We start from the raw sequence: 13,292 nt of genomic DNA, 5'->3' as shown, positions 1-13,292 counted from the left end.
GGGGGAGAAAAATTGGGAGGAAAGAGTGAGTGAAAAAGAGAAGTTAGTGGGTAATATATGTGAGTAAATTTATCATCTTAATTCAGAATAAATGATTCTTATGTGATGATGATGATAATTAAAAGAATATACCTAACCTGATCTACCAAAAAAATCAAAAAGAAAAAAAAAGAAATAGAAAATGTAACATGAGAATATAGAAATAAGAAAGTGACCAAAGCCCCCTCTAATTCTCTTTATAATCGTAATAATATAATGGATAATACAAAAGGCGGATTTGTTAGGCATAGGAATATATATGTATGTAATGAAAAAAAAACTTCTAAATAATAATGTCCACATATTGCCTTAGCAAAAAATTGGAGATTCTTGGGTTGTATTATTATATAAGAATTAAAAGAAAATATTTATAGATATAAAAATACAATTTTATATTCGTAATTATGTGATTATTATTAATTAAACTTATTTTTTAAGAAGTTTTATGGTGCACAATTTCTCAAGAAGTTTTTAAGAAAGTGAATTATATAAAAGGCCTTCCTTATAATCTCCAAATTTCATTATAGTGTATAAATAAATATAAACGATAAGATAATGTATAAGATTACATCAACTAACACTAATTCTATAATATTACGAGAAGATATCGCATGTATTTTCAATATTTATTTTCTTCACGGTTATATAGAGATGAGTAAATCACCGATTTATCTCTCGAGGGATCGACATTACATTAAATGTACATATTAAATGAAGATCATATTATCTCGTCCGTCTATTTGCCACTAAAAAGTCAACGGAATCCTCTAATGTCCCGTAATTCGACCTGACATGACATTATTTTATTATTTTTTTCAGGAGTTATTATTTCATCCATCTCTTCTATTTATTTCTTGTTTTTTCTTTTAATTTTTTTTCTTTCCTCTGTAACCCGCGGGCCCTTGCTATCTGGATTCAATCGTTAACCCCCAAATCTCTGAACCACAAATCAATAACCCCCAAGTTCATGTCCCCCAGCTGCCTAACTCTAATCAAAGCACGTTAATCGAACTCATCGATGAATCGACCTGATCGACGATGGAGATAGAATTCGTTGCAGCTGTTCATTTGAGTCAATGCAGTGGCTCGAGCATGGTTAATGGAAGGGGCAGCCCCGGTGAGAGAAGGAGGACGATATCAGAGATGAGCAAAGGTTGCTGAGATGGTTGTCGGATTGAGAAGCCAAATTTTACTGAGGAAAGAGGCGGAGCAGACTGGAAGCAGCCGCTACGGTGGTCGCAGAAGATGGAATGAGGCAGAGGTCTGTTGGGTTGGCGATGGGAATTCCGATCTACCCCGTCCTCTTCGGCTATTGGAGAGATTAGTGAGGAGCCATCCCCCAGGAGAGGGAACCCGGGGTCCGACGATCGATTCAGGGACTTCATGCTGAAGAGATCCTACTCTTTCGGGTTCGAGAGGAGCATCGCCTCGGAGAGAATGCTGGTGGTGGAGCCTGCGACGACGTCCCTGAGGAGGTACCGCTGATGCGGGGGCGGGAGATTCCGGAGTTTGTTTTTGATCGATTTGAATGTATGAGTTTGTGTTTCATCATCTTCTTGGTTTTGTGAAGAGAAAGGGAGGACATATGAGATTGGACAGCGTGGACTCTGGAAATCGAGGGAGCAAATTTTCTGACTTTCTTTTTACATTTTTTATTTAAGACAAACTACTGTAATAAAAGGAAAGAACGGATATTATATTGTAACGAAATGCATAGAGAGAAATAAAGAATAAAAAGTGGTAAGAAATAATGAGAAATTAGCATTTCCCATCAAATTCTTAACGGAAGATGATGGAATGGGCAATATGATCTACATTTAATCGGTCAAGGTCAAAATTGATATAAAATATTTTTTGAGATCAAATTTAATGTAATATCGGATAAATTGTTAGTTTACTCTATATATAGGTATATATTCCTAATATCATAATAGTTAATTCTTAAGAAAAACGGGCAATTTGAACTTCTACTAACAAGGGGCATCTAGTTCCAGAATTCAACTTCTTGCGCTTGGTTCATGGCTGCTCTTTGGCCCTCCCTCCTGCCCCCATCTTTTGAGAATTAGCAAATAGTTCGATCCCATCGCGTGCCTTCTTGAGATATCTGCAAGACTGACTTGGAATTTTCCTTAATTGCGCAAACGCTAATTGACTTTAGAAACAGTGTAAGCTAGCAAGTCTAGCATAGGTTTACTAGTTTGATTTCAAACAAGTTAAGCTGATCGATTACGTCAGTCAATAGTTATGCACGTATTCATCTCATTCTAATTTACAGTCAGATAATTGCTTAAGAATTCATGACCTCGCTTGTAATTATATGGATCACTATGCTTCTCAACTTAAGCTTCCTTTTTACCCTTCTTGTATTTTATCTTTGAAATGTTTTCAATGTGGCCATCGTCTTGACAGGAGGAAGTCTGTATTCACGGCCACTGGCTCTCTGCATCAACTTGTTTTCAGCTTGCATGTCTAAAACATCTATTATTAGCAAGTATTGACTTAGCTTCAAACATGTGCGTGTTTATCCATGCCATCTCCCAAAATAAATTGTAACTGCTGCAAGGAATTTGAAGTTAATTTCTGCTCCTTCGGAAGCCCTTTGAGTTTGTGTGGTAAAATCTCGTAGTGTAAACCATTTGTTTATAGACAAAAACATAATTTACATAAATATCTATCCAGTCTTTATTACCTTACCTGCTATTTCTAGTTTCGAAAAACCCACCTTCATCTTATTGTCATCTCAAGTATCTATTACATGGTGAAACTGTCATCTCATATGGTTGTTGTTATCACATTTGGGCGACTTATGAGCTATAGTTAACGTCCAGCGTTAGGAAAAGCTCAGTCATTCTGCAAACTCTCTGTCAGGCCGCTCAGACAGCGACTCCAGCACGGCCAACTTCTTTGTTCTTCTATGCATCTTCTTCTGATAGACTCAAGGATCATCCTGCCAAATTGAATCAATTAGCAGTATTGATCAGGTCCTGCACTGTGGCGGCAATTACCCACTTTGTTCAACTCTTGTACTTTTTCGACCTGAAGTGCAGCCAAGGTCACCTTACGAGATTGATGATTCAATTAACATTGATAGGCTTATGCCTCGAGGAAGATGTGCCCCCTTCGATTTTTCTGAAAGACTTATCAGTGGAAACGTCAAGCAGGGTTCAAGAGAGAAATATGAAAATGGGAATGCAGCTGTTGATTCTTCCCTCGCATGTAATATAATCGAGAATTATCATCGCTGTCCCCCATGTTTGAAAACGAAGGGGGCAAAACTCCTCAGATACATTCGTTTTGTGCTTCAAAGTCGAACGGTTTATTTGCATGATATTGTATAGAATGAAAGCCGAACTCTCGCATTGATTCGACGAGCAAGAAAGTTCCACTACCCTATACGTTGAGAGAAACAAGGCTTTTCCATGTACGAATGGACAGAGTAAGCTGCTTGTGCCCTTCTAGTGCACAGAAGTCGAATGGCATCCGTGCTCAGTCTGTACCCAAACAGCGCCAGCTCTCTTTCCACTCGCCATGAGAATATTACTGTGTTTACTGTAAGCCTGAGGACGAAGCGAATGCAACATAGGTTCCTACGTTTGCAAGTCGGATCAATACTTCCCCGATGTTATTGCTTCTCATCCGAAATTCCCAGCTCGGGTTTGTCAAAAGAACAGCACATATCGTGAAGCAGAGCGGGGTTTTGGTACACGCCAACTATCGGATTCCAACTATATTATCATTCACTGATAGAAACCAAACCAGGACAATTTGTTAATCCAAACTCAACTCAAAAGCAACATAGCGAGAACTTTATGAATGCGGTGAATGCCTCGTCTTGCATTCAGTAGGGCCCTTCCCCTATCTATATACAATATTACAGAAACAGAGACGATTTATCGAAATGTGCTGAGTAGGATGGAGTAGATCTCTGATTGTAAGATCTTTCGAGTCACCATCAAGATCACGTGACAATTGGCACTACATCATGTTGCAAACCCCGTTCACGAAGCCGAAAGGATTTGAATTCATGGAAAGTCACGAGCCATATATTTATGATTTGCATTTATAATTGATTGGGTTTGATTATTGAATATCTATAGACGAGTTGTCCACTAGAGAAACCACCGTTTTCAGCTTTACCATCTCCGGTTAGGAGGAAAATTTGGATTGGAAAGTTCATCAGCTCTCCCAAATGAAAACTATAAAAGTAGTCTTAAAACCATGAAGGCCTCCATCATCTCGAGGTGAGTAATTTATATTACAAATCGATTAGTTGGGAGATAATTCGACATTAACTAGAAAGCGAGGTTTCCGTGCAAATATGTCAAGAACTTTCTACTGTTGAAATATATACAGTGATGTAATACTTTTTTTTTTTTTTTGCTAAAACGAGATATCCGGACTTCGCCCCACTAATTTCCAAAGCTCCGTGAACTCCCGGCGACTCACAAAACAGGTAATCACGTCAAAGGCGCTCTGGTGGCTCCTAGGAGTTTCAAACCCCGAGATCAAGTGCATACTTAAACTCCTCCTTACCACTAGGCTAAAGAGTTTACAGTGATATAATACATGAAATCTGATATATTGTTCAGCCTTTCTGTCTCTCTTTTTTTTTCTTTTTTTTTAATAGTTCATTAGTCTTTTTGTTCGTGGAATGGAATTAAGTACATTCACTTGAGTGAGCTGAATATTAAGATCGCTCAATATTTTCAAGGTAAGGGATTATTTCCATATATAACGCTATAAATATGTAGAAGTCTAAGTAAGAAATTAACTTTATAAAGGCTATAATGGAATAACTTATACCTTAATATTTGATTGGCTTTCAATACGATAACCAATAACTCGGCCTGCACACACTCGCAAGCCTTTCGCCTAGCTTTACTTAAGCATGCATTCCTTGTCATCAACTAATGAATATCTGGAGAGCTCTGCATCAAAGCTAAGAAAGCAAAATTGGTGCCATCTTGCTTGAGCCAGAATTTTTCTGAAACATAATGATTCCACATTTCTGAAGGCCACACCTATAAATCAGTCATTTTTTACAATACAAGATAGAAAATTACAAACCATTCTTCTATAATAACTTTTCTACTGAAATCGGGCAAGTCGGTTAATCTGTATTCAACAAGAGGGGTACTGCAGATAAGCACTGCTTCTAAATTCATCTATAATGCCATCATTCATGCCAAAAATAACTCGAAGAGCAAAGGCTATGTAAGGACAGTTGCTTTCCCTTAGACAAGAAGAGCAAATAATAATAGCAGCCGTAGCAGAAAACTGAGCATAATGAACTCAGAGATCTGCTCTGTTTGGGTACCGAGGGAACGGAATAACATCTCTGATGTTATCAATACCAGTAGCAAATAGAATCATCCGCTCAAAACCTAACCCAAACCCACTGTGCTTTACGGTACCATAACGTCGAAGGTCAAGGTACCATTCATAGGGTTCGAGAGGCAGCCCCATCTCTGTAATCCTGTCAGAAAAAAAAAATGCCAACAAATTTAAAAACAAAAAACAAATAAGGAGAACTGCAGATCCAACAAAAATTTGGAGGTCCTTTCAGAATCAATTAATTTTTGCACCTTTAAGTTTGTCTGTATAGGTTTTAACAATCTGCACCATGCTGTTCTAAGTTTGGCGTTGAGACCCTTTTTTTCTTTTAACAACTTACCTTCAAGTGCCAAATTTTGTTCTACTTAGCACCATATAGCTAACACTATTCTTCCTGACTATACATCACCTCTCAGCAACTCATTCAATCTCGGCAACCTCACCCTCTTTTTTCTTCCTGGCGCAGCTTTCTAAAATGTGTTGTGGATTATACATGGAATCAAATAAAAATTAAAGTTATGTACTATTCAGCATGCGCGACCTTAAACTCAAGACTACAAGGCAAAGATAAGTGACATGAAAACTTCAAGGTGCAAACCGGTCTGCAAGCAAAACTTGAAAGTAGAAAAGATGGTTTGCAGTTAAAACAATGCATCCCAAATTAGCCAGCACCTTATGTCAAGTTCCATAAGAGCAAGTAAAAGCGACTTGTTACCTGTCCCTGATAATCTCGTAGCGCTCTTCCCTTTGGCTTCCACCAATCAGTTCTCCCACCTACAGTCCCAGGAATCAGTAAGACTGATTTCTTAATATACGAGTTTTACAGTAGAAGAGTGGACCAACCTTGGGTACAAGGACATCCATAGCTGCCACAGTTTTCCCGTCATCATTAAGCTTCATATAGAACGCTTTAATTCCTTTAGGGTAATTGTACACGATAACGGGCTTTTGAAATATCACCTCGGTCAAGTATCTGTAGTTGGACAATAATATCTTTAGTACCTATCACGAGAGCAAACATTGTTCTAATCAAGAAGCATACCTTTCATGTTCAGATGCTAGATCCATTCCCCATTCCACCTTATTCTCAAACTCTTTACCACCCTTTACAACCTCCTCTAGCATGGCGACTGCTTCCGTATATGAAACCCGCTCAAAGGGAGTAGAACCAACCATTCTTAGTCGATCGATGCAGCCTTTGTCATAGTTCTTGGCCAAGAATTCCATGTCATCAAGACAGTTGTCAAGCAACCATTTGCACAGAAATTTCACGTACGCCTCCGCGCAGTTCATATCGTCCTTCAAAAACATCAGGAATTTAATAACTAAATTTTCCCATATTCATGCCAGACAAATATCCAGCACACACTCCAACTACTATAAAAACTAATGCGACCATCAGCTGGAAGTATCACTACGATTAAGCAGATGATAAAGGCTCGGAATTTTTACCTTCAGCTCAGCAAAAGCTATTTCAGGCTCCACCATCCAGAATTCTGCCAAATGCCTCGAAGTGTTCGAGTTCTCAGCACGGAAAGTCGGCCCGAAAGTATACACGCTACTGACAGCACAAGCAAAAGTCTCCACCTGCAATTGCCCTGAGACAGTCAAGAAGGCTTGCCGGTCAAAAAAATCTTTCGAATAATCAATCTTCCCATCTTTCACAGGGAGGACACCGGGTTTAAGTTTTGATCTCTCTTCAAGCCTCGAGTGATTTTCTTTGGCTTTGTGCAACTCAGCCACAGCAGCATCAATCTTTGGTTTGCCCGTTTTAGCAGATTTCAGCTGAGAAACCTCCGCTCCCTTCTCGTCAATGGCAAGCTTAGCAGCTTCGATGTCAGCCTCAGTTGGAAGAGGAGACTTGAGCAGCTTCTCGGCATCACTGATCAGAGTTGTCACTTGGAACATTTCGCCGGCACCCTCGCAGTCACTCGTTGTAATGATCGGAGTGTGAATGTATAGGAAGCCATGCTTCTGAAAGAACGTGTGGGTTGCATAGGCCAATGCGTTGCGAATCCGAGCCACTGCAGATATCTGAAAGACAAGCATTGATTCTCAGCTCATCGTGCAGAATCCATAGCAACTCATATCGCGCTTCAAGGAAAGAATGGCATTTGCATAGACACAGAATCGAACTTGACGAAATTAAGGTTACCGTGTTAGTCCTCGGGCGGAGATGTACGACGTCCCTGAGGTTCTCGAGCTTGAGCTTGGTCTTTGGCAATGGGTACTTGGCCGGGTCAACCGGTCCGACATGGACAACCTCCTCGACACGGAGCTCGATATTCTGCTTCGTCCCCTCGGGAGGGATCTTCAGCACGCCGTCCAGCGCCACGCAAGTGCCCGTCGGGACGAGCTGCCCGAGATCCGCCACGCCGCAGTCCACAATGACCTGGAGGTTTGCGGGGCACGTGCCGTCGCTCACCTCGAGGAAAGCGAACGACCCGCCGCCCTGTTTCCGGCCAGTCTTCACCCAGCCGCCGACCCTGACACGCTGGCCGGCGAGCCCCGCGCCGCCGTCTGGGCGGCAGACGATCGACCTGATGGGGACGCGGTCCGAGAACTCGTGCTTGGCCACGGTGGCGACGTCGCCGAGGGTGGCGGCAGCCATTTGCTCCACTGGCGGCGCTTCCATTAGAGTGGGCTGACCCGTAAACCCTAAACTTCGTATCCTCTCTTTGCTATCGATGGCGGGAGGGGAGGGGAGGGGTCGAGTGTTGCGGGACCCGTTGAAATCACGTCCCAATTTTATAGAGGTTGGCACGTGGCGGAATCCTACTGGCATCTGGTTTTTTATTCGTCCACGTCGGATTGAAATACCCGTGGAGTCCAAGTCCAGTATGAGACTGCGCTCCACTAGCAAACCTTGCCGAGCAAGTAAACGGGGAATTTAAGCAGGGTATCTATTCTTGGTCATGTCATATGGAATCTATGTAATTATATGATTTCTTTACTTTATCCTGAGAATATTGTTTTTCTCTTCAAAATGTAGGGGAGGCAATAAAGTTGTGCTAAGATGCTAAAGAATGATGAAACGTTTCCGAAATTATTTTTTTTTGTAAGTACGTTTCCGAAATTAATACACATCAATGTGCATCCTGGGATCAATGATACCAATTACCAATGGAATTATCTGTTTTCAATTGGTACGTTGCAGGGCGATACTACATACATTAGATGTGAAAATAAGGGATTGTGCAGATTACTTTTACCAAGGAGTAATTCCAAGACAATATTAGCGCGAGTCATAGTACCGAATGCCAGAGTAACCGAGCTCAAGATGCATTTGAATTTATGGTTGGCTGTGTGTCACGGCTTGGGATTAGCATGTGAGATTGTGTAAGGGTTTTGTGGAATTGCAAGTACTGATTGAAAACATCATTAGCTGCCATACGATGTCAAAATAGGAAGAGACTATGTATCCAGCTTCACATTCCTGACCAATTTGCTGGGTGCGCCGCTCACATGCTATGAAATGATGCAAACATTACGTGTACCAAGAGGTCGACGAGAGCACTGACAAGACTGGCTTTTGATCGAGTACAACACTCAAATTAAGCACAATTTCACACGCCCAAGAATGTTTTGATTCTCTTAGTCTGCTATTTCTATTATGGGGAAGAATGATATCAAAAGTAGTCTCAAGCTGAGTTCCACTATTGAATCAACCAGCAGATGGCAGTTCCAAATAGTCGAAATCCTCAGTTATCCCAATCTGCAGTTAAATTGAAAATTATCAACACCCAAGTAGAAAAGAGATAACAGCAGAACAAGGGAGCACAATTGATGTGAAACATAGCAATACAACAGCAGATCTTTTAGACATCAAACTCTCTTTGGATATAGTTCTTCCAAATCTCAGATGTATGACAAGCCAACCATATGGAGCTCGATGGAAGAGTTCATTTTATGAACTTACCTCCTTGTACATGTGTTCTAACTGTTCTTTGGCTTCTGGAAAATTGTTTGAGCACCACTGCCGCAGCGTAAAAATGTTATCTGCCGATTTCAAAGGTCAATGATCCAGAAAATTTGACAAGAAAAGGCTCTGCAAATCCAGAATATATATATAGATATATATATATATATATATATATATATCATATAGGGATGAAACAAAAGCAGAAATTTCAAGGTAGTAATACCTGTCCATCGGTTAGCTGCAGCATGGGCAACTGCTATTGCTTCCTCTGATCAAAATGAATGATGCAGAAACAAAATGTCATAAAATTGGATAGGATGCGAGCAAGTATTAGAAAGTCTGATAGAGAGGGGATGAAGGATTCTGAAGCCATATGTAGGATAATCAATGCTTAACTCTTTGCTTCAAAGGCAGCTGGATCATTGTCTGCATACTGCTCCATCTCATCCTGAGCATCAGAACTGTCTAATGTAAGTTTAAGCTGTCCTTTTGATTGTCGCCCAAGAAGGACCAAGAAGTACTACAACCTTCAGCTCATTGTGCTTTTGTTCGATTGCTTTCAGTTCACTTAATGCTTCCTCTCGTTCATCCTAGTCCACAATTAAAGATAAAATAAAACAATCACTTACATTAGAATAGGTCAAACTGCAGGAACAAGTAAGATATGAACTTACAGATTCCTCTCGTCCCTTCTTTAGTGTCTGACGCTGATCAGTTAGTTCTTGAAGCCGCTTCTTGCTGCTCTGTAGATCAGCTTCAAGTTTACGGCTCACATTCCTTAACTGCAAAGGAAAAAAATGTAAATAAAGAAACGATATATAGTTGGAATTAAGATGAGGACGATGGATGGCTTAACTTAGAAGGAAGTATATGATGGAAAATCAAATTCACCTGATTTCCTGCACAGCTGGGAAGGCTCCAAAAGTATACCTGGAGCATCAAATCATATATCATGCAGGATAGATGTAGGAAATGCGACAATCCTCTCAAGTATAACAGTCCGAGCGTGTTACATCAACAGCTTAACAGTCCAAGTGTACTACACGATCATCAATTAGGACAAGTACCCTCAAGCTTTACTTCCCAGAAGTCCTTCTATTGCACAAAGTTCACAACAGGATGCGAAAATGGGAAGGCAAATTCAGGAGCATGTTCACTTACAGAAGTTCCTATCTTATCCTTTGAGACAAGGTCGTCATCAACTAAGCTCTGAACAACATCTTTCACAGACTGCGAAATCACACCTTTCCTGGGCCCCAACTTTTCAAGTTCCTTTAGCTGCATCGACAATTGGATGGGATTCAGAATATGAAGAAACTACACAATGATTCCAGCAATCACAATCGAAGGCTGCTCTGACCAGAGATATTGAGAACGATCTATTTGTGACCCATTTCAAGAGATAAGAGTCTTTGCTGTCTTCCTAAGCAATTTGGCCGGCAGGGCTTTCTACATCCATTTGTTCTTTTCAGTAAGAAATTTCCCCATTTATTTGTTAAATCTCGTTTTGTCAGAATTCATGCTCGAAGAAGAGGCTCCGCTTCATGACAGCTGTATAGGAAGATGAACACGACTGCATTTTCGATTTCTTCCCTTTCAGCTAGGAGAGATCTACCGCCTATAGTTAAGAACACAATGACTAGATAACTTCAATGAGATGACCAACAGTATCTGCATCTCAAAAGGTTGGTGGAGTGAAAACGATAGGCTGACCAACTAACACCTAAGGGAAGTCGAACGACGCAACCAAAGAGATCAGTCTTCCAGCTTTGCTGATTGACAGGAGGAACCCGAATCTAGAAGTGAAAGAGTACTTACAAGGAAGAAATCCTGTGACTCGTAAAATATCTGAAGCATCTTCTCCCTTTTCTCCTCCAGCGAAAGACCCCGTTTCTTAGACTGCATCAAAACACAACAAACTGAGACAATCCCGTTCCCTTTGTCTGACAAACTTCTCAGACAGAAACAAGGAATCAATCAAATCCAACTCAAACTACAGCAATGTCAATTCCCAGCAGAAAATGGAAACAGATTCATCTGTCTCAACATCCGAAAAACCACGGAAGAATCAAAGCTCCGGGGCGATTGGCATCATCAATTATCGTTGAGCTTCGAATTGGAAAGGCGAGAAAGAGGGTGCAGTGAAGAAGAACTGCACTATCCGGCGAGTGCCCTTAATCTATCAAATCACAGCTCGCCAGTAGCAAAATCAACATGCAGCTGAGATTCGACAACCGATTAGGGTTTCGTAGAGGAAGAAATTATTTACCATTTTCGTGGCGAAGCCGGACGGATGGTGAAGAAGAGGAAGACGAGCTCTGCTCAGTGGATGCTCCTTTGGGAAGACATACTAACCGGTTGTTTATGGTTTCGGTTCGGAACAAACCAACAGTGATCCGAAATTACGGTTCGGCCGGATCGGATCGATTTTACGAACCAAACCGAGCCCAACCCCCACTACTCATATCAGAACTAGGGCTGGCAGTATTTGACACGATGTGAATATAACTCGAAATTAAACGGGTTCGGATTGGGGTTTTTTGATATTCAGTCTTAACGGGTTGAACCCGTATAACCCGATTATACACGATTAAACCTGTTTATTTAGACGTGTTTAATTGTGTAACCCGTTAACCCGTTTATCTAACTGAATTTATCAAAATACCCTTCCACTAACCCTAATTTTGAAATTTCCTCCTTCGGTCCTTCTTGTAACCCTTCCAGATTCCAAATTTCTATTCCGCCTCCACTCTAGTCTGAGTCAGACAAAGCCTCCACTTGAGTCTGAGTCAGACGAAGCCTCCACCGCTCCATGGTCTTGAATCCTTATGCCGTTCCGCTCGACCTCGACCCCGGCTCGACCCTGCGACCTCGGCCCCGCAACCGCGACCCTCGACTCGAGCCCTCTCTCCAACCACAGACGAAGCGACATCACCTCAGTCCTCGACCTCAAACGAAGTCGATCTTGACCCCGACTCGGCCTCACGACCTCAACCCCGGCTCGACCCTGCGACCTCAGCCCCACGACCTCGAGCCCGCGACCGCGACTACCACCCTGGGACCCTCGAGCCCTCTTTTCGACCTCAGACGAAACGACGTCACCTAGACCTCAGATGAAGTCGACCTTGACCCCGACTCGACCATCCGACCTCGACCTCGGGTATCCCTGTTGGCTGCTCTGCAGACCCCGCTTCGCCGCACTCCCCTTCCTTGCTTTGCTTTGCTGCTTGTTTTATTTCTTCCAATTTTGAAGCTCTGCTTTCTGATTGTTGAACTTGAATACTTGCAATTTAACTGATTTGTGGAATCGGTCTGATCCTTCCCATTCATGCCCGTGTACAAAATGCAAAGTAACTTGATGAAGTTAATGGACTTGGCCTATCGATGAATTTATGCGGTCATTTTTCTTTTTATGCTTACATGTGTATTGATATTCTATTTCCGGCACTTTTGGGTTGCAATATTAATGGTGATATGCTCAGATGTCTTTTTTCTCTCCTCAGTGTATATTCTTCCTGAAGCATGTTCAATTTCAAAGCTGTACAAACTGCAGAGTGGAGTGGGTATGTATATCAGTATATGAATCAATTTCAGGTTGGGTTAAACGGGTAACCGGGTTGAATGGTTAGCTAGGTTGAATAAACAAGTCGTGTTAACATGTCCAAGTAACCGGGTTGAACGGATAAACAGGTTGTGTTAACGTGCCCGGGTAACCGGTTATAATCGTGTCGTGTATGGATACGTATACCTATTATGACACGTTTCAATAAACAGGTTTAAACGTGTAATGTCCGGGTTGACACGGATATAAACAAGTTGTGTTCGTGTTTCCAAAACCTGACCCTTTTAATAATCGTGTCGTGTACAACTTATGACTTCGATGACATGAACCCGTTTAGACACGACACGACACGAATTGCTACCCCTAATCAGAACATTCATCTTCTTCCTTCCCACCTTCCTCTCTGAACAGTTCTCCCTATTTCCTCTCTTGAAG

General features: G+C 41.5%; 2 protein-coding genes across 3 annotated transcripts; both read right to left on the bottom strand.

Annotated features, from left to right (window-relative positions):
- Nucleotides 1–5,007: 5,007 nt before the first annotated feature.
- On the bottom strand, nt 5,008–8,094 carry LOC116195866 (asparagine--tRNA ligase, cytoplasmic 1-like). Its single transcript, XM_031525248.1, has 6 exons — nt 7,529–8,094; nt 6,826–7,407; nt 6,416–6,672; nt 6,217–6,346; nt 6,089–6,147; nt 5,008–5,515 (listed from the first exon to the last, which is right to left on the bottom strand). The coding sequence occupies exons 1-6, from the start codon at nt 8,006–8,008 to the stop codon at nt 5,332–5,334; spliced, it is 1,692 nt and encodes a 563-aa protein (XP_031381108.1). The 5' UTR covers nt 8,009–8,094; the 3' UTR covers nt 5,008–5,331.
- Nucleotides 8,095–8,739: 645 nt separating this feature from the next.
- Nucleotides 8,740–11,707, bottom strand: LOC116195867 (meiotic nuclear division protein 1 homolog). 2 transcript variants are annotated; one of them, XM_031525250.1, is made up of 10 exons: nt 11,565–11,707; nt 11,114–11,194; nt 10,457–10,573; nt 10,187–10,225; nt 9,970–10,077; nt 9,823–9,885; nt 9,692–9,743; nt 9,519–9,563; nt 9,293–9,372; nt 8,740–9,088 (listed from the first exon to the last, which is right to left on the bottom strand). In XM_031525250.1, exons 1-10 carry the CDS (start codon nt 11,565–11,567, stop codon nt 9,038–9,040), a joined length of 639 nt encoding a protein of 212 aa, XP_031381110.1. In that variant the 5' UTR covers nt 11,568–11,707; the 3' UTR covers nt 8,740–9,037. The 2 variants fall into 2 exon arrangements, with proteins under 2 accessions (XP_031381110.1, XP_031381109.1); XM_031525249.1 differs by lacking the exon at nt 11,565–11,707 and having other exon boundaries at nt 11,114–11,200.
- Between the last annotated feature and the right edge of the window lie 1,585 nt (nt 11,708–13,292).

The sequence above is a fragment of the Punica granatum genome, chromosome 2, assembly GCF_007655135.1.
Source record: "Punica granatum isolate Tunisia-2019 chromosome 2, ASM765513v2, whole genome shotgun sequence".
NCBI lineage: Eukaryota > Viridiplantae > Streptophyta > Magnoliopsida > Myrtales > Lythraceae > Punica > Punica granatum.
The sequence above is the reverse complement of the archived record's forward strand: the minus strand, read 5'-3'. Positions and strand labels throughout refer to the sequence as shown.

What these genes read in the sequence shown, in the direction of transcription:
- LOC116195867 (XM_031525249.1), bottom strand. Translation starts at nt 11,200, where the DNA reads ATGCAGTCTAAGAAACGGGGTCTTTCGCTGGAGGAGAAAAGGGAGAAG. An exon ending in AGGATAAGATAGGAACTTCT is followed by an intron (nt 10,226 to 10,456) that starts GTAAGTGAACAT and finishes TTGATGCTCCAG; the next exon opens with GTATACTTTTGGAGCCTTCC. An exon ending in AAAAGCACAATGAGCTGAAG is followed by an intron (nt 9,744 to 9,822) that starts GTTGTAGTACTT and finishes TCTGATGCTCAG; the next exon opens with GATGAGATGGAGCAGTATGC.
- LOC116195866 (XM_031525248.1), bottom strand. Translation starts at nt 8,008, where the DNA reads ATGGAAGCGCCGCCAGTGGAGCAAATGGCTGCCGCCACCCTCGGCGAC. An exon ending in TAGCTTTTGCTGAGCTGAAG is followed by an intron (nt 6,673 to 6,825) that starts GTAAAAATTCCG and finishes ATGTTTTTGAAG; the next exon opens with GACGATATGAACTGCGCGGA. An exon ending in CTAGCATCTGAACATGAAAG is followed by an intron (nt 6,347 to 6,415) that starts GTATGCTTCTTG and finishes GTCCAACTACAG; the next exon opens with ATACTTGACCGAGGTGATAT.